The following is a 21,546-nucleotide window of genomic DNA, read 5'->3' on the forward strand; positions in this document are numbered from 1 at the left end:
TGAGGGACTTCGTGTCTCTTAGTGGGATCAGCCATATGGTCCACTCTGTTTCAGCAAATTTTAATGCTGTTTTTTATGGTAAAATTAGGTGACTTGGCTGATACTCGGGTCGATTTTTAGTTGCTCTAGAATTGTCTTCCTTTTATTTAAAACTCTCTTGACAATTAATGCCAAATTTTAAGATTGTGAATATAACTTCAAGCCACAAACATGCACACAGCAACCATTGTGATGCAAGATGTTTTGCGACCTGATAATCTGACATACATTTTTGGAGCTGGTGTTCTTAGAGTGAATTTCTACTAATATGTATATTTCCATGCCTCCCCACCCCCATGCTCCAACAAGATCAAGAAGAAGAGAGGGTGGGTCTTTTGAATTGTTGTTTTAAACATTCTTTTGGGAACTTGTGAGCCTAATAAACAATTGTTGTTCTTTGGCCTTTCCCCCCCATCACACAGATTTATGAGAAATATCAAGATTTGTATACAGTGGAACCCAACAATGCCCGCCAGCTGGTGGAAATTGCAGCAAGGGATATTGAAAAGCTTCTAAGCAACAGGTCGAAAGCCCTGGTGGTGAGTTTTCTTTGGCTTTGTCCACTGTTATTTCTATTGCTGTTATTTTCATCCTGGGCTTGGAGGCCTTCTTGGACATGCTTTCTGTAGCTCGATGACTGTTTTCACCTAATATGTTCATAAAAGAAGAGGTCTGTTTTCCTTGAGAACCCCAAATAACCAATTTCTATACCATTGTTTAGTTCTTCTCATTAGGCAATTTGATACATAGTAAAATTATGTAAGTGATAAATTTGTGTATTTAGACAGTTGGAAGTTGTATTGCGTAGCAATGTGGACATGTTTAAATCTGCCCCTCAACATCAATCCAGAATATCATCAGTACATGCAAAGCTGCTCATAGAATAACTATTTGCCTGTCCGATCACTTTACCTCTAAGTCAGAGATGCCTAACATAGTTTAAGTTTGATTAATTTATCCTTTGCTTGTAAAAACAATTATCCTTCAAATATGTACTTTGTCAGTATAGTCTGTTTCAGCTCTAAAAAATTATCGTACCATATGCCATCTTCAGCAAATTTTATTTTAAATCAATAGTACATTTCTATGATTTCCCACATGATTGTGCTTCATTTGAAGTTACCTTTTTCCCATAGGGTAAAATATTTTTTTATGAGAATATATCTCTTGTTTATTTCTTCATTTCAAAAAATTTTAAGTGAACATTTCTATTTTTTTTCTAGAGGGATGCTACTATAAATAGTGCTTCTGAATTCTTTTGAACAAGTCTCTTGGTACACATGTATATATATTGATATAGGATGCAATATTTGGTGGTAACATTGTTAAACAAGCAAAGCCTTATTATACATTTTGTGCCATTAAAAATTCACTACCAACATAGTCTAATAGCAATATATGAGTGTCTGTTGTTATATATTCTGACCAACATGTGGTAGTGTCATATTTCTTACTTATAGGCAATCAATTACTTTAAAATGGATACTTTTACTTATTAGTAATGAGGAAGACATGTAGTCACTATACTCAATTTCAGCGAAATATGTTTATATCATTTGCTCATTTTAATTTCAAAGTTGATTAATAGATTACATCTTACTGATTCTAAAAACAACCCAAACAAGCAAACAAACTCAAATCTGCTATCATCTATTTGATTCCAACTCACAGTGAGTTTTAGAAACCGTCTCCAGCTTTTCTGAGGCTGTAAATGCTTACTCGCTGCACCTCCAGGGCTTTTTATGTTCACTGATCTCAATCCCAACTCTGCCACTTACTGATTCCAACTCATAGTGACCGTAAAGGACAGAGTAAATTTGCCCATGTGAGTTTCAGAGACTGTTAAGTTTTTACAGGAGTGGAAAGCCTCATCTTTCTCCCATGGAGCAGCTAGTGGTTTCAAACTGTAGGCCTTGTGGTGTGCAGCCCAGTGTGTAATCCACTGCAGCACCAGGGTGTTTCATATGGCTGACATACGCACTATTGATACAGACAGCTCTTTCTAGTTCGTGCCGTATCTTTTCCAGTCTTTATGACATATACTGATTAAATACGGTCCTCTTGTTCATGATTCATATTGGGGAGCGTACTTTGTTTGAGACCATTACCTACCCAGAGGTTATAAACATAGTCTTACACATTGTATTCCATACCCTGAGACTTTCTGCTCATGTGAATATATACAGCTTCAGAAATCCTAGAAAAGGCAGCTAAGGGTCAGAGTCTACTTGCTGATGGTGGGTTTGGTTTGGGTTGTGCTTAACAGAAGTAGCCCTCGTCATGCAGTGGTAAAGCGTTTGTCTGCTAACTGAAGTATTGGCATTTTAAACACACCAGCCAGTCCGCGGGAGAAGGATGAGGCAGTTTGCTTTGATAAAGATTTATAGTTTTGCAAATCTTATGGGTCAGTTTTCCTTTGTTCTATCAGATCACTGTGAATCGGAATTAACTTGACATCACAGGCCATTTTTTTAATTCAAAAAGATTTTGTCTTTCAATTTAAATATTTAATCCACCTGTAACCAATATCACTATATCGTTAAAATGATTGTGATATAAATTAACTCCTTTCTAACCAATTTTACAGAGTTATTTTATTAAATAGTTCACTTACTCCTAGCAAAATGCAAGCTAGATATTTTCTACAATGTTATTCTTTTTCAAAAGGATCTTGAAAGAGTTACAGTCTTGGAAAGCTACAGGGGCAGTTCTGCCCTCTTGTAGGCTCAGTGTGATTCAGAATTGACTTGAGGGCCGTGAGTGACTGAGTATGTTACACACCCTGTTTCATAGTCCTGCCCGAGCATTTGGTGGAAGGTACTGAGACAGGCATTGAGGGGCCACATTTAAGCAATTTCACTTTACCACACAGCATTGTATTGATTCAGAACTTGTGCGGAAGAATTGCTATGCTTATGGTGTTTTAGTCTGTTTCTACACACGACCTTTCCACTTAGCAAATGTCCATGCCATTCAATGCAATGGGAAGGAATTATTCATAAAATTAGTCATAAAGCTATCTTTTGTTGGATAAAATTCTGGGGTGCAACTTTTTTACGTATCTCAGTACTACTGTCAACATTTGCTGCCAAGGAAAGTCTTTTTGTTTACGTGACAATTATGCCGGACATTTTTAGCTTAGTATAGTTTATGTTTATCATAGACCATTTCCTTGAGTCGACTTCAGTTCTTAGTAACCTCCTCTGTGGTGGAGTAGAATGGTTCTTTCTGGATTTTTCAGTTTTTGCTTGTTGCGTTTCTTGGAAATAGACGGTCAGGCATTTCCCAGGAGCTGCCTGTGAGTGAACTCAAACTTCTAGTGAGTAAGCGTGTTAACTAGCAAGTGAGTATGTTAACTAGTTGCATAACTTAAGCCTTCTATGTATATCTTGGCTCTTTTTTGATGGGCTGAGACCTATAAATTTTGATAGATTACATTGTTTTCAGTACCCAGAGTCTTGCGATATAGCAAGAATATTTAGAATGCCATCTCACTCGAAGTTAAAATATGCATATTCAGTATGCATATTGTACATTGTATTTGACATGTATTAATTGGAAACCTATCTTGATTATCAATGCAGAACATTATTTCTTCAATACAGGGCATAGCATACAACTAAAGATCATTTAAAGATGGAAAATATGTTTGAAATATAATTTTATGAATAAAAACAGGGTACTTTCTACTTGAGTATATTAAGTGATGGAAATGTTGATGACAGTTCAAAATAGTGCAGTTTGTAACCATGTCATTGGCATCTATTTTTCCTCTGTGTGACTGAAGTCGGCAGTCTGGACTGGAAAGAGCCCCGAGAAGGTTTTAGAATCAGGTGGGGTGTCTCGTGCCTGAATTAGATTAAAATAAGAGCTTATTGAAGCTTTCTCTTTTATTTAAATGCAATCTCAAGACACCTGGTGCATTATTTGAATCGGGTAGGGGATCAGTTACCATCTTAAGTGTGTGATGGCTGAATACTGAAGGAATAATTACTAGTTAAAGGTATAACTCATTAGTGTGTCAAGGAGAAACCTTCATGTCTGCTTTCAAACTGAATTATTTATTTTGCATATTTGATTTCATAAAGATGGAAAACAGTATTTAGAAGAAGAATACTTTGAGGCCAATTGAAAAATGGGTATTACCTTGTACTCTAAGTAAGATGGCATTACTAATTAATTTTAAATATAGGCTTACATTTAAGGAGATGTAAATTAAGCTTGTGTTTATCTGGGCAGAATATTATTGTAATTCTATACGTAAATGTACTGGGAAAAGAGAATCTTTTCAAAGGTGGGTGATGTTTTTAGTACAAAGGCCAGGTGTGGAGTCCTGGTGGTCTTCTTTGCTCCTCACTGATTGAACCCCAAGGTCAGCAGATTGAACCCACCAGCTACTCTGAAGGAGAACACTGAGGCTGTCTTCTATAAAGAGTGAGAGCCTTGGAAATCCTAAAGGGCAGGTCTGCTCTGCCCCACCAGGAAGCTGTGAGTCGAGATGCACTCTCTGGCTGTCAGTGAAGGAGTGCCAACACTTTCTCCTGAGGGGCAAGGACAAAAGCAGATGTGCCTGACTTAAGATCTTCATTCTTTCCCATTGCACAATGATCTGTTGGCTTCAAGAAATGTACAATCATAGCAATAAATTATGGAATAGGTGGTAAGTTTGAACTACTCTCCAACCTGTTTCGTTAAGAATTTGATATTGCAGTTAATTGACTGTTTTGGATGGCTACAAATTTTCAGTGAACTGTGTATAAATTAACTATTTAAAAATAAAATAACAAAATATCTGATATTGAAGAAATTGAAAATTTTATTTGATTTTGAATATTCTTAACACCTTTATTATTCGTCGGCATCAAGGTTATAAATGACATAGATTTGAGAGTATTTAGAACTATAAGAAGAACCTCTGGTTGTACCGTAGGTTAGGCATTAGGATGCTAAATCCACAGTCCATGGTACACAAAGGGCTACCTCCAAGATCTGAATTCCCCCCTAAAGCTATGTATTTAACTAGTTTAAAAAAAAAACCCAAAGAAACACCTATCAGCTTCAAAATACTCTCCACTACACTTAATATATTTGTCAAGTCTGTGATTCCATTCTTGGAAGCATTTTTTCAAACTCATGTTTGGATGGCTGACAGCACCTCCCTCGTTTTTTTCTTCACTTCTTCTTCATCATCAAGTTGCTCTCCTTTTCATGTCCCTCTGCATTTGTGGAAACAGAGTCCCACAGAACAAGATCAGGTGAGTCAGGTGTAAGAGGCAAGAAAGGCATGCTATTTTTTGCCCAAAACTGGCACACTGGGATGGCTGCGTGAGCAGGTACAAGTGGTGGCAAAACCAGTTCCCCATCTGCCACAAATCAGGCCTTTTATGTTACACACTGTTACGCAATCTTTTCAGAACCTCTAAATAGAAAGCTTGATTAATTGACCTGGTGGAACAGACTCCAAATGCACTACCAGTCGATAATTTCTTTGGTTTGGTAAGTTGAGAGACATCCAGAATAAGGATTGTCATCATTCGACATTTCACCTCTTTCGAAATGAGCAAAACCACTCATACTTGAACTTTCCCATAGCGCTGTCCTTGTAAGCTGTGTTCAACATCACAACAGTTCCTGTGGCATTTTTTTTCCTGTGCAGGAAACAAAATTTTACAGCCACATGCTGTCCCCTTAAATCAGCTATCACAAAATACGAGGTTCGAGCAAAACTGCTTTCCCCTCAAAATTTATTGTTACCAGAGAGATCTTTGTTAGGGGATGCCACTGGTCCCTAACTCAGAGAGAGTTGCTTAGAGCTTGCCTAGTGGAATAAAATGCATCCTAGGAAAGCTTAGCTCAGAGGAGGTTTTTTCCTGGTGTTTTGGGGTACCCCTCATAAACCCACAATCATCACCAATTGAGAAAGATGAGGCAGACTATTCTAGAATAGATTTACAGTCTTGGGAGCCCTATACAGGGTCTGCTCTGTATCAGAATCTACTGCTGTGGTTCTTGACCTTCCTCACGCCGCGACCCTTAAATACAGTTCCTCGTGGGGTGGCAACCCCCAACCATAAAATTATTTTCGTTACTACTTCATAACTGTAATTTTGTTGTTATGAATCTGGCAACCCCTGTGAAAGGATCATTCAAACACCAAAGGGGTCGGGACCCACATGTTGAGAACTGCTGATCTACTAGAATGTAGTTGGTTGGGATTTTTTATTGAAGGAAATTCTATAAAACAAAATAAATTCATCTGTTTAGCTTCTTATATGTCTACTAAAGAAACTTACATATCAGTGTATGTGTGATGACGGTTTTTTTTTTAAAGAAAGGATGGTGTAGAGACTTTTTAGTGGAATGATTGCTTTCTGTATCTGAAATAATTTAGTATATACGTATTCACTCAAATTTCATGTATTTGAACATAAAAATTTTAGTAGTCTTTATAGATGTTTAATGGAAAACAGACTTTTAAAGAAAATCTGAAATGTAATTTATTTAGCAATTTAAGGCTTTCCTTTGTGTTTATTTATAATTTTGGCCCTGAACTATTTTGATCAGCACATATGTGTGTGCAATTCTTGCATTTATTTTGTCTTTTACAAGCACTAAGTTTATGCTTTGATCTTGTGTGTGTGACTTTTGCATTTAATTTATCTTTTAAACAACATTAATTTTGTGGTTTGATCTTTTGATCGTCTCCTCCACCTTCTTTAGAAAGATCTGAAAGAGAAATCAATGTAACATTTGTTTTAGTTGCTTATACCCTAAAAGCATGCCTTCACTAGCAAAAAAAGAAATACTTTGTACTTGTTTTAATATTTTTTTCTCGTGACTATATGAAATTGATATTGTAATTCTGATGGTTTATATGCATTAGACCCTTATGAACTCTCTGTTATCCTGTGAAGTAGAAACATTCAACTTTATTCACTCTTGCTTTATAAATGAGAAGACAAGAGAGGCTCTTGTCCAAGACATCATAGATGATGAAGGAGAAATATAGCTCCATTTTAACACTGTCTGCATATCCAGTTATCTTCTTCGAAGACCATATTGATTATAACTTCAGTTGTCTTCTTTCCAAAGCATACTGTTCAGGTGGCTCTTCTCATTTGCTTTCTCTTTGAAAACTTAACGCAGATGACCATCATTCTGCTAAAATTCTTGATTTTATAGATACGTAAAAGCAAAATAGAAACAATCATTTAACATTGTTTAAACATTCATTTTAGCCTGAAATAGACTGAACTATCTGAAAGTGTTCATGAACAATTAGACATCCCATCCTACAGTACTCCCTCCAGCGATGCTGGCCAATGAAATCATAGGTTTCGTTGTTCACCAATCAGAGCAGCAAAGGGATCTGCTGAGTCAATGAAGATCTCCAGGCAGTTTGTTCAAAGAAAATAAGTAGGGCCAGGCCAGGAATACACACATTTTTTTCTTGACAATTTTCCGTGTCCCCCTGTTTCTACTTGTTATTTAGAACAGTTCCAAACTATTAGGAAACTTTAAATACTTTAAGATGGCCCAACTTTACATTCTTTTATAATATTTAACTTGTGATTATATAATGAAAAATTTTTACCATGAACTATTGAAATGTTTGCTATGTGAATTAATATGCCAATAAAATGGTTAAAATAAAAAGAAAGCCAAAACTATAAATCGTTTTAGACTTATAATTCACATTTTAAAATATGAACCTTAAAGTAGCATTCTATGGAAGAACTAGATCATTCTTTAGCTGAATAATTTTCTTATACTATTTCATCAGCTGTTTCTTTTAATCTTTCAAGTAACTAGTGATATCTACAGAATTTACCAAAAGTGCCCGGCTGGCGGAGATTTTTACTCAGGAATACATGGGAAGAAATCCATGAAAAATCATAGGGAAAAAAGTGAGAAAGAGGTCTCCGAAATGGAATTTTTCACAGATTCAAAAAAAAATTAAAATTTTATTTACTGATGCTTTTTTAGACATCATTGATTTACTTTTGTGGGAGAGCCGTTAAAATTGGAAGCGGAATGAAAATCGCAGTGATAGAAAATGATTGACTAGCAAGGCATGAGGTCCTCCACATGTTCATGAGTTTTGTAGGACCCAGCTTCTGCTTTCTAATTGATCCTGACTGACAGGGACCCTGGCGGACGGAGCAGCACCGCTTCATAGGGTTTCTGCGGCTGCGCTTTATTGTTTTGCGAACAGACCGCATCCTCCTCCGCTGTGTGGCTGGTGGATTCGATCGCCCTTTCGGGGACAGTCCAACTCGTACTTGACCCATGGCATCACTAAGGACCTTTTATGGTCTGACGGTGAGGGAGAAACAATCAGCACTAGTACAGTCTTCATTTTGTTTGATTTTGATAATGAATGACATGTAAACCTGCTTTAGACAGAAGAGAAAGAATCTGAGACATTTGAAAGTAATAAGGAAGAAGGACAAAGTGTTGAAGAATGATTCCAGGAATCTCGCCTTCCTAGCTTCTAAGGATTACTGCAGCTGTGCTCCTTCCCAGACAGGTTTGTTCGCTGCCTGGCCTTCCCTGGTCTGTTCGGTGCCTCTGCCTACACCATAACCCTCTCGCCTTCTTATTTGTGGTTCGGCTTTCACGTGCATGTTAGGCCATTAAAAGTATCATGGCTTGGGTGGGTGGACTTTAACCCTCAAAGTAGAACTTTTGCCTTTTAATACTTTAAAGAGAGACCATACACTAAATTTGTCTAACGTAATGCATCCATTGATTCCTTGACTGCTGCTTCTACGGACATGGATTGTGGAAGCAAGTGAATGAGAGTCTTGGCAATTGTGATACTTTCTGCCTTTATCATGATGTTGCTTCTTGGCCCAGCAGTGAGCCGTTTTAGCTTTCTGACCTTGAGGTGTAATCCATACTGATGCCTGTAGTCCCTTATCTTTATTAATAAGTGCTTATTCTTCCACTTCAGCAAGTGATTGTGTGCCATCTGTGGGTCTTCGATGTATAGTTAATGAGCCTTCCTCCTTTCCTGACGTCACTCATCAATCGTTATCGTCCAGTCTCTTAGAACATTAGCTCGGAATGCAGATTGAATAAATATGGCGAAAGGACACAACCTGACATAGACATCTTCTGACCGAAGCCATGCCGCATCCCTTTACTCTGTTTGAACCTCGTGTTCAACGTGTACGTACGTCCCCCATCAGCACAGATAAGTTTGAGAATTCCCAGTCTTCATAATGCTATCTGTAATTTATTTATAATTTTTCAGTAATATTTTAAAGTGGTCCACATAGTTGAATACCAATGAATTGTCAGTAAACACAGATCTGCATTTTTCATAGCCAAGATCTCTCTGATATTCACAATGATATCCCTCAGTCCATACTGCCAGCTTTCATATCTGGCAGGTCCCTGTGGGTCTGTTGCTGGGATCATTCTCGAATGATTATAGCTTTGGAAGCTATCGGGAGTTTTTCCTTCTCTGTTGAAATTGCCTCAAAACCATTCTTTTGATCCTCTTACTGTGCTGTCCTTGAGTCGTCCTTGAGTCTGAGCTTTTACCCGGAGTGTCAGAGATTTGAGCCCGCTCACGGGCTCCATAGAAAACCATGTGCTACTCTGTGCCCAGCAAGATGGAGAAAACGGTGCAATATGTTTTTTCCTTGGCTCTAACCTTTTAGGAACTTCTCATTGGTCGTTCTGCTGTCGGGCTGCCTCGTGCTTGTATATTGTGGATGTTCAGTTTGGAGTAGAACTCTGTCAGGACAGTGGCGGGCTTGTCTGGAGGTGTCTCAAACTCTACCCGACAAAACTTCCTGCCCAGGGCAAAGCCATTGAGAAGAAGGAGTGGAAATAAACTGGAAAACAGGAGCGGATTGACAGTGATACAAATGACATCCAAAAATGTTGAAGTACAGTTGGATGCCCTGAGGATCTGCACAAAACCAGAACAGTAACTCTAAGGCAGTAGTTCTCAACCTGTGGGTTGCGACCCATTTTTTTTGGGGGGGGGGTGTCGGACGACCCTTTCACAGGGGTCACCTGATTCATAACCAGCCAAAGTACAGTTATGAAGTAGCAACAAAAATCATTTTATGGTTAGCGGCTCATCGCAACACGAGGAACTGTAGGAAAGGGTCGCGGCATGAGGAAGGTTGAGACCCACTGCTCTAAGGGAATTAGTCTGTGCCGACCACATGTAAGTTAGAACAGAACACCACCAACCAAGCAGTCTAGGAAGGTCTTTCCCCTGCCAGCGTTTCCACATCTCCGTTGCTGACATCACCGCACACGGGCTAGTTAGTGGAGTGAAATGGGAGGGGAGGGGGAGCACAGAGCCTGCCCATAGAAACTCAGGAGACTTCGCCTTCAACCAGCTGCTGATGATCTATCCTCTGTTTGATGAGTAAGTATATGTGTAGAAGTTTACACTATGTAGAGTTTACTACACAGGAGCCATGGTGGTGTACTGGTTGTGCTTTGGCATGCGATCCGCATGGTTGGCAGTTCAAAACCATCAGCCCCTCTTGGGGAGAGACAGTGACAGACTCAGAAACCCACAGTGAGGTCACAATGAGTTGGCAACAATTTGATGGCAATAAGTTTTTTTTGTAATGTATTATTGTTATTGATGCAGAAGCACATATACCTCAATTTTTATAGAGGTTTTAAAAAGGTGGTATCAATTTGGGTTGATGCAAATGCTTTTTCTTTTCCGTCTAAAGTAATAAAAAGTGGACTCTTGGAATGTTCACTCGGAACATCTGGTTTTCTGAAGCAGATTACTGACTTCAGTGGGAGAGGCTTGTAGTTGATGCCACTTGTTAGTGCGCTACATGGAAAGCTCCAGAAACATTGCCACATTTCTTTAGTGAGCGAATTTATGGACTTTTAGCACTAAGGTAATTATAATGATCTAAGGTAATTAAAATGATGGTTTTGGATCCAGGGTAATTATAACGGGGCCAAACAGAAGGGATGGTGAAGCACCAAGTGCTGCGTTCATGGCCTTTAAAGGGTACTAAGGGGAAGCAGATCAATATACTGGTAATTGTGTACTAATATCTATTGCAACCAGCATATTAGCTTTTCTAATGTTTGATTCTGATTGATATATTGCTTCAAGGTTAGTAGTGAAGAGTTCTTAAACACTTTCTGTTGTTAAACCCCCAGAAAGTGCTTTCTCCCTCTCAACCGCAGGCTGTAGATGTTCCAACTGGCAACTGAAACCAAGATACTTTTTTAAAAGATTGCTGTGAAATTTACATGAGACTTAAAAAATCAAATGCCTTGCCATGGAACGGGTGTTGCCTTGGGCTGCTAACCAAGGTCAGCAGCTTGAACCTAGCAGCTTCTCTGCTAGAGAATTAGGAGGCTTCCTCCGCATCAAAGTTCACAGCCTCCAAAATGCACAAGGTCAGTTCCTCTCTGTCCCGGGAGCCGCTGTGAGTGAGTGAAACAGAACAAGTAATGGCATAGTGGACCTAATTCGCCGATGGACGGTTCAGACTGGGGAAGTGTAATGACCACACTAGTTCCAAGGCAAATCTCTTTTTGAAATGTTGTGCTGATAGCCGTGCATGAACTTGACTTGAAGTTTTCGAAAGTACTCTCTAAAGTAGCAAAGGGAACTTTCCTCTGTTGTCAGCGGGGACAGATACTCTGTGCTAGGACAACATAGCATTTAAAGTGTTCACGGATAAAGGACCGTTGGCGTTGTTACGTCGTTTAGGAGAATGAGAATGAGATGGGTTAAGAGACTGGCAAAACCCACAGACAGGAATAATTTGTGTGGTCCGGTGCCAAAAGCAGTCGTACAATGAAAGAGGCCCAGAATTTCAAGATGTCAGCGGCAGAGCCTGCAAGGAAACCCGAAGCCTCATGAGCACAGCCACCTGAATGGGGACTCCGGTAATGTTGACACTGCATCACAGCCAGCCCAGAGGAGCAGCAGACCCGATCCTGGGACTTGGGCATCTTAAGTGCTCTGCAGTGCTGTTCCTGCATTTCTGTCTAGTTGAGAGTCATCCGATCTTACCTGGGATTTGACGATTTATGAAGCCTATGATAGTTATTAAAAGGTAATCCCAAAGTGAGACAGAAAACAACAACACACTTGTGACATTTCACTCCTGTAAGACAACCATGGCTCAAAATAAATGCCACTGTATGTCTATAGTAGTAGATAATATTATGTTTAAAAATAGCTATAACCATACAGTGCTAATCTGAAATCGCCCTGTGATTTATATATGCGTATTTTCCATTCAGCTTCATATCCTAAATTTAGAGGCAGTTTATCCAAGCAGTAGTAGACTAACTCTGTGCTTCTGCCCTGGAGCACTACATGAAAGACTGGCTGTTTGAAGCCATCTGCTTCTAAAACCTTATGTTGTTGTTAGTGCTGTTAGGTGGTGTCAGGTCCGTTCTGAGTTATAGGCAGCAGAATGATGCATTGTTGCGTCTTGGGCTATTCTTACATCTCCGCACACATGGAGCTACCTCGGGTGAGAATCCATTCAATGTCAACTGGCATTAACAGGTGGCTAAAAGCAAACACCACTTGGCCAATAGAGTTGCACTTCATTTGGGGTCCTGTTTCCCCTAAATGCTCTTAGTTTTTGTTTTCTCCTTTGGCGTCTCTTTCCCCTTTCCCCCTTAGCCCTTCACTACCCTGCACAGAAGTTTGTAAGCCTCCATTTGTGAGCATCTGTTTGTTCTATTATATAGGTAAAAGTCCTTCTTGAGATGTCCAATACATTTCTCTCGCTCTCTCTAACGTTGTTTTGAATGTATTTTTGTGATTTTCTTTTATCTTATAAAACTGAGCAACCTGTTTGCAAATATGAACTGTCTGTTTTCTTTAAAATCCCATCAACACAACTTACTACTAGACTGAAAGAAGGCTTTTAATTTAACTAAGTTTTCATCGACATTTAAAAACTGTTTTTTCTGGCCTTCTTGTGCTAGCCAAGTAGATGTATAACGATTCAAGTTATAAAATAAGCAGTTCATTTCTGAAATATATTATGGTTAAGGTTTGACAACTTGAATCACCTGTTTATTGTTGCGTAGTTGACCTTTGTAAAGTTATTTCTAAAATCCATGTTCTAATCTAATTTAAACCATTCATTTTTCCCTTCATATGTACATTTAAATGGGATTGGCATTCTACCTGTGTGTGTGTGTGTGTGTGTGTGTGGCCAAGGGGCTAGGTAGGAGTGGATGTTGGGGTTACATAAGAGCCATCATCATCTCATTCTTGACAAGTACTGATGCATATCAGCTTCTGCACACTCATTATTACAAATCATTGTGTAAATTCTTTCTATATTATCATTTGACCCTGAGAAAAAAACATCATTGAGTGTGGGTGTTATTCTGTCTGAAGATGTTACATATTGAGGCCAAAGGCAGTCAAGTATCATAAGTGTCAGGAAAAGATGAAGCAAAGAAAAATCTCAAACAAAGAAACCCAAACCCACTGCCATTGAGTTGAGCCTGACTCAGGGCAAACGTATTAAACCAACAAAAATAACTCCACCTTTTAGCAACCCTACAGGACAAAGTAGAACTGCCTCTTTTTGTTTTTGAGTTTGAAATCTTAGAATGAGTAAATCGCCTGGTCTTTCCCCATGGAACCCCTGGTGGGATCAACTTGTTGACCTTGTGGGTAGCAGCCCAATTCATAGCCAGAGCTACCAGAGCTTAGAGACCACACCATGAGGAGTGAAAGTGCTCCACGGGGTGTCCAAGGCTGTAAAGCTTCCTGGAAGATGTTTCTACAGAGCTGCTGATGGCTTTCAGCACTGCATTTTTGGTTGGCAAGTGAGTGGTTAACCACTTTGCCTCCAAGGCTGCTCACTGGACAGAAAGGGCTGCCCACTCAGACAACGCTGCCTCTTACAACCTCTGCGTCTGCTCATATCTTGATAGCTGTATAAACGAATAGGCTGATTTATTTTATTCTCTCTCTAAACAGATCTTCAAATTTGTGTATTTCTTTTCTGGAAATAATCATATATCTTCCAATTCTACTAAGAAAAAGAGGCCAAAATGGAAGATATTCTATTAAGACCTAATATAACAAGTCTGTAAGATTTTATTTATATACCATCCAGTAATATCAGAAGTCATTTATTTTCTTGAGTATTCACATATATTTTATACTTCTGTTTGAAACTGACTAACGGTATTCTTGTGAAGAGATGTTTGTGGGCATAGGTTAATTTCCCGTGGTCATACAGCTAGATCGTGGCTTGACGGGGGTGGGGCTGCGCCGTGATTTCTAGAGACCTCTGAGCTCTAACATAATGTTTCTGAGCTGTCTAAGCAACAAGACCAGTGACATTCATATATGTATAAGAAAGAACTTTATATCAAGAAGTAATTTTATACCATGACGCCATCTCAGTTCCGTCAAACTTCTCTGTGTCTGATGTTCGCTTGAACCGCCTGTAGATTCTCAAAGCTGCAGGCCAATTACACAGAAAGGTGGAACAGGAAACAGGGAGATCACAGGCTGATGGGAGCAGAGTTACATGAACCCCAGGTTAGTGGGAGGTTGGCAGAGTGTTGACAGCTCCCAGCATCTCCCTAGAGATAGATGTTGAATTCAAGCACAGAGGAAGGGGAAGTACAAGAAAGAGGAATTTCTCATCGTGTCTTAGAAAAAGGCCACACCCCTAGGAGGCATCACTGGGCTACCACCTGACTGCCATGTTGGATTCCACACTTATCTCCACACAGGTACCATCAGGTTGGCATACAATCCAACCAGCACAATTTCTGGAATCTGTTAGAAATTTTTTTTAAATTCATGGTGCGATGTGAGAGGGCTTCAAAGGTTCATAGAAAATGGGATTGTTTTAAAGAATGTAAACAATTTGAAGGTAGAGCCTGAAGAAGAAAATTAAAATTCTCTAAACTTCCCCTGTTCAGAGAAAATGATGTTTTTAAAAACTTGTGAACATAGTTTAGGGCCATTGTGTGGGGCAAATTTATGAATATCTCATAAATTACAAATTAGAGATTTGTAAGTGCACATTAATCTATTTTATTCTCTTTAATTGCTTTGTAGTTTTCCATGTATGTAGACATCATTTATTTAGCCAATTTCCCACTGATAGAAATTTAGTGTGTTTCTATAATTCTGATATCATAGATAATACTAATGTTTTTATAACACATCTTTGCATACATGTAAGACTATACACTTGTTTATTACAGCTTAATCATGAATTATAATAGTTAAGGCAAAACGTATATGTCTACTGATTCCTTCTCTCCTTTTATTGATTTTTGAATATCAGGGCTTCTGCTAGTGGGTATAATGAGGTTACATTTTGTTCCATGTAATAAGTTAGTTACGGTTCTATAAGTAGAATTTCATTTAAAATGATAGATATATTTTTAATTATTATAAGAAGGTCAAAACCCCATGCTGTTCTATACAAAATAGTGCCTTTGTTGTCAACATAATCAGTTCACAATTAACAGGCTGGCTTGGGGCAAACATCTGTCTTACAGATTTATTTAAAAAGTCAGCTGAAGAGGTGGAGCTCCTGATTCTAGATCTGAGCTCATATGCTCTGTCTTGCACGCACTGCCCCCCACCCTGGACCCCGCCCACCCCCCACCCTGGCAGACTAGTGACCCTGCTGTCTGCCGACCTTAGAGTCTAGGGCATTTGAGCAGAAACCAAGTTATGTCTGGACAACAGTCATTAGTCACAAAACACTGTCTGCTCCGCTCTGGTTAATTTATTCATTTAGTCCCAAGACTCATTACTCCCCGATTAAAGCTAGTTCTATAAATGTTGGCTCTTTTATTGCCTGATGAACTGATCCCCTCTGTGGGTTTATATGGTCTTTTCTCAGACATTCGAGATTTGCCGGTGTAAATGCCCAGTAGTAAATAATAATGACTTGTTTTCTACAAGGGGGCTTAGAGAGAATATATTGCCCAATATATTACTGCTTAAGCCATTCCTCCCCTAGCAGAACAACACAATAATGACCCCTTAAACAGGAAAAGAATCTAATAACCCATCCTCCAGAGTTTTTATGGGCTGAGGACATTTCTTTAATATCTGGATGTTCAGTTGCCATTTTTGCTCATAGCTCATAATGACATGTTAGATTCTTGCAGAAATGTTTATTTTTAGTAGTTGACATTACATACCTGACCCCCCCTCCCAAAAATGGGCAGTTTTAAAATTAAGTGATCAAAGTCAATTAATACAATGCATGATTTGGGGATTCATTAGTAACTATATTATGGCTCACTAATTAAGTCCATTGTAATTAAATTGATGACTGAAATTTCTTAGTATGAGTTTTTAGTTTAGATATCAAAATATTTTTAAAACTATCAAATATCTTGATAAGGTTTTGCAATAAAAAAGATACTAGTAAGAGCAATGGTTTACATAGTTCAAGACGACCATGTCCTACATCCCACATTGCAGAGGAACAGCTAGGGTCTTCAAAGCTCTTGAGCCACCAGCTAAAGTGCAGTTATAGGGCTCCCCATGTGCAGAGAAACGAAGAACAATAGCGACACAGTGGTGCATGAGGACAGTTAGTCCGTGGACCGATGGACTACACACACATCAGTGTCCACAAACCTAAGACCAAAAGAACCAGGTGGTACCTGGGTTCCAAGACCAGCTGCTCTCGATGCCTACGTTTGATAATACATTTGCTGTCACCCTGCCTTGCACTTATTATATGCCAGGCGCTGTGTGGAACACTTCCATGGATTATTCTGTGCACCTCTTTCAGCCACCTGTCTCTTCAAGTTCTTACGCCTCACCCTCCTCACCTTTTACATTTTTTAATAAGATAATAAAATGAAGAATGGAGGATCAGAATGGTTTAAGTCTCTTTTCAAAGCTCATGCATTTCATTTGATACACCGTATATGCTCATGTATAAGCCATTTGGCTTATACACGGGTCAGTGGTACCCCAGGGAGGTGTAACATCTCGCTACCCCCCTGCCACCCCCCACCCCCCTGAGGTAACAGGGCAAGCGCCCGTTATCTCGTGGGTGATTGCCATTTCTCTGCTGTTCATTCAAAGCCCTGCTGACACTGCAGGGCTTTGAATGTTTGTTTATTTGCATCTAACCAATCAGAGCCATCGTATGACGTGTATCTGAATAAGCCTTTTAAAGACCATGTGCGAAGGATGTGGCATGAATGGATGTCATCTGGTCAAGCCCAACTAACAAAAGGAGGAAGTCTCATGAAGCCTGACATAGAGTTATTAGCAAAGTGGGTTCAAGATGCATGGGAAGACATTCCAGAAGACATGGTGCAACGTGCCTTCCAGAAATGTAGTATTAGTAATGCTATGGATGGCAGTGAAGACTGCGCTTTGTATGAAAATGACAGCAGTGATGGTGATGACGGCGATCTCAGTGAGGACAGCGTCTATGATGACCTCACACCAGCTGAAGCTCTGCATTGGGATACGGATGATGTTGAGGAATCCAGTTTTGAAGGATTTTAACTCTTTACATTTTAGCTTGCTTGCTGATTGAGCTCAGGGAATAGTACTTTTAAGGCATCATTGTTGATACCTTATTGTTCTTGTTGAACCTATTTTCCACTTACTGTGCTGGTTTACTAATTCTAAATGACTTGTCCTTTTATTTAAAATAAATATTTAAATATATTACCCCACTGATGTCTCAGTTTTTAGTAATTCTACTTTCATTTGTTTTGATTATTGAAACTCGTCAATAGCTTCTGCATTTTCCACCCTAGGCTTATACTCAAGTCAATCTGTTTTTCTGGTTTCCCAGGTAAAAATTAGGTACCTCGGCTTATACTCGGGTCGGCTTATATTTGAGTATATACAGTATATGATATGGTCTACAAAAGAAGTAATTAAGATGGCAGTTTATTATATTTTTAATTGTGATGAGCGCAAAGGATAGAAGATTTGGATGATAAAAAGGAGGGAAAAAAGGAAAGAGAAGAGAGGTCGCTAGCTTTACTATTCACTAGCCCTATTGGTAATACAGTTAATTTTATATTAAAAAGCATATGATAGTTTCGTGTGCTGAAGGCGACAGGGATCATAAAAGCCAAAAAGTTTTTTTTTTCTTCTTTTACATTTTATTAGGGACTCAAACAACTCTTACCACAATCCATACATATACATACATCAATTGTATAAAGCACATCCATACATTCCCTGCCCCAATCATTCTCAAGGCCTTTGCTCTCCACTTAAGCCCCTTGCATCAGGTCCTCTTTTTTCCACCCCCCTCCCTCCCCATTCCCCCCTCCCTCATATGCCCTTGGTAATTTATACCTCGTTATTTTGTCATATCTTGCCCTATCCGGAGTCTCCCTTCCCCCCTTCTCTGCTGTCCCTCTCCCAGGGAAGAGGTCACATGTGGATCCTTGTAATCAGTTCCCCCTTTCCAACCCACTCACCCTCCACTCTCCCAGCATCGTCCCTCACACCCTTGGTCCTGAAGGTATCATCCACCCTGGATTCCCTGTTTCTCCAACCCTCATATGTACCAGTGTACAGCCTCTGTCCTATCCAGCCCTGCAAGGTAGAATTCGGATCATGGTAGTTGGGGAGAGGAAGCATCCAGGATCTGGGGGAAAGCTGTGTTCTTCATCGATACTACCTCACACCCTAATTAACCCATCTCCTCTCCTAAACCCCTCTATGAGGGGATCTCCATTGGTCGACACTTGGGCCTTGGGTCTCCACTCTGCACTTCCCCCTTCATTTAATATGATATATATATACATATACACATACATACACACACTTATATCTTTTTTTTTGCATGATGCCTTATACCTGGTCCCTTGGGCACCTCGTGATCGCACTGGCCGGTGTGCTTCTTCCATGTGGGCTTATTTGCTTCTGAGCTAGATGGCCGCTTGTTCACCTTCAAGCCTTTAAGACCCCAGACACTATCTCTTTTGATAGCCGGGCACCATCAGCTTTCTTCACCACATTTGCTTATGCACCCATTTGTCTTCAGCGATCCTATCATGGAGGTGTGCAGTCAATGGTATGATTTTTTGTTCTTTGATGCCTGGTAACTGATCCCTTTGGGACCACTCGATCACACAGGCTGGTGTGTTCTTCCATGTGGACTTTGTTGCTTCTGAGCTAGATGGCCGCTTGTTTATCTTCAAGCCTTTAAGACCCCAGTCACTATCTCTTTTGATAGCCGGGCACCATCCGCTTTCTTCACCACATTTACTTGTTCACCCACTTTGGCTCCAGCCGTTGTGTCGGGAGAGTGAGCATCATAGAGTTCCAATTTAATAAAAGAAGGTATTCATGCATTGAGGGAGTGTTTGAGTAGAGGCCCAAGGTCCTTCCGCCACCTTAATACTTGACCTATAAATATAGACACATATATCTATTTCCCCATCCTCCTATATATATTTGCATGTACATGTCTTTGTCTAGACCTCCATGAATGCCCTTTGACTCCTAGCTCTTTCCTCCATCTCCCTTGACCTTCCTCCTGCCCTACTACCATGCTTCATCACCACCTGGGCTAGAGTATACCTCTTCTCTAAGCAACCTTACCCTTGATCCTTTCCCACCAGGCCTGTCACTCCCCCTTCTCTACCATTTGGGGTCCCATGTTTTTCCCTTGTCCCTGGGTTTGTTAACACCACTTCCTAACCCCCCCTACCCCCCCACCCCAAGTCCCCCCGGAACTGTCGGTCCCGTTGTTTTTCATCCAGATAGTTCATCCAGCCTGTCCTATTCAGACAGACCTGTGGAGTCACTAACATGCACGAAAACTAGACAGAGGAAAACAAAGCAACAGTATACAACCAGACAACAAAACAACCAAAACAAACCACTGACAAAGAACAGAACAAAACAGTTCACAAGAGAAAAGCTTGTAGTTAGTTTAGGGATCGTTTGCTGGCCCTTAGGAGCGTTTTCCAGTCCATTCTGTTGGGGCACCACGCCCTGGCCCCAAAGTCCACTTTCAGCATTCCCTGGGGACCTTGCCACTCCATTCCCTTGCTGTTCCGCTGCACTCCCCCAGTGATTTGCCTCGGTGTGGTGGGATCAGGTCAGGTGCAATTCCCACACTGTGTCTCCGGTGCTGTCCCCTGTATCGCCCTTAGTCACTGAGGGGCATCATGTCTCATAGTAGGGCCAGCCATGTTGTTCTCTCTGTGAACTGGCTGCTCTACTCAGGAACATCATCATCACGGCCTGGTGGGCCAGGCTGTGCTCCACTCTCTCCTCCTGCCCCTTCATCTGCTCCCGTGTGCTCTGATCAAATATGTCCATCTCCCATAGCTGCAGAGTCAATGTCGTCCTTTGGAACAAATTCTTTTCGGGGGAGAGGCAGGAATCCACTTAATTTATGGTGCTGGGGCCAGCCTCCCAGACCTCTCCACCAGTTCCCTCCTCCACGCCGGGATATTGCATTCACACCTTGCGACACTGGGTTGAAGTCTGGTCCCACTTTCCCTGTGGAGATATAAACAATACCCTCCCCTTGGGTGGATTAATGCCCCATGACCCCACTACCCTTTTCTTCCTTGTATTCATCCTTTTGTTTTCCTTTCCCCACCTCCTCCACCATTGTCTACCATGTACATCCCTGGTTTTGGTCTGGTCTCTTCCATACTACACCGTCTTCACCCCTAAAATGTTTGTATACAGTAGCTTTTTTCCCTATGCCATTTTTGCTTTAAAAAAAAATTTTTTTTTAATTCTTACCTCAGCGGACTCATGTTGTACTTGTCCTTTTGTGCCTGACTTACTTCGCTTAGCATGATTTCCTCCAGTTCTTCCCATGCCGCTATGTGCCTCATACGTTCATCACTGCTTTTTAGTGATGCGTAGTATTCCATTGTATGTATATACCACAGTTTTTTAATCCAATCGTCAGTTGATGGAAATTTGGGTTGCTTCCAACTCCTTGCAATTGTGAACTGTGCCGCAATGAACATTGGAGCACAGATGTCTGGTCTTGGTTTGTTTCTTGCCTCTTCTGGGTATATGCCCAGTAGGGGGATTGCTGGGTCATATGGTAACTCTATTCCCATCTGTTTTAGGTATCGCCAGATTGATTTCCATAGTGGCTGTACGTCCTTACAGTCCCACCAGCAGTGGATGAGAGATCCTGTCTCCCCACAGCCCCTCCAACACTTGTTGCTTTCTGATTTTTTGAATTGGGCTACCTTTGAGGGTGTCAGGTGGTACCTCATTGTTTTAATTTGCATTTCTCTTATGGCTAAAGATCGGGAACATTTTCTCATATGTTTGTTGGCCATTCGGATTTCTGCCCCTGTGAAACTTCTGTTCAAGTCCTTTGCCCACCTTTCAAGTGGGCTATTGGTTTTTTTCTTTTTGGAAGCTAGCAGAGTACTGTAGATTTTAGTAATAAGGCCTTTGTCTGATGTGTCATTGCTAAAGATGTTTTCCCAGTCTGTGGACTCTCTTCTTACTCTCTTGGTGAATTCTTTAGATGTACACAAGTGTTTTATCTTCAG

The 21,546-nt window shown here is 40.3% G+C and overlaps 1 protein-coding gene across 2 annotated transcripts in view; it reads left to right on the forward strand.

Moving 5' to 3' along the window:
• Positions 1–21,546, forward strand: part of CACNA2D1 (calcium voltage-gated channel auxiliary subunit alpha2delta 1) — a 496,866-nt gene that overhangs the window by 117,534 nt on the left and 357,786 nt on the right. For both annotated transcript variants that reach the window (XM_075558477.1, XM_075558479.1), the window contains exon 3: positions 462–578. In XM_075558477.1, the coding sequence (XP_075414592.1) occupies positions 462–578 (117 nt within the window). The remainder of the gene's footprint in view (positions 1–461; positions 579–21,546) is intronic.

The sequence above is a fragment of the Tenrec ecaudatus genome, chromosome 9, assembly GCF_050624435.1.
Source record: "Tenrec ecaudatus isolate mTenEca1 chromosome 9, mTenEca1.hap1, whole genome shotgun sequence".
Taxonomy (NCBI): domain Eukaryota; kingdom Metazoa; phylum Chordata; class Mammalia; order Afrosoricida; family Tenrecidae; genus Tenrec; species Tenrec ecaudatus.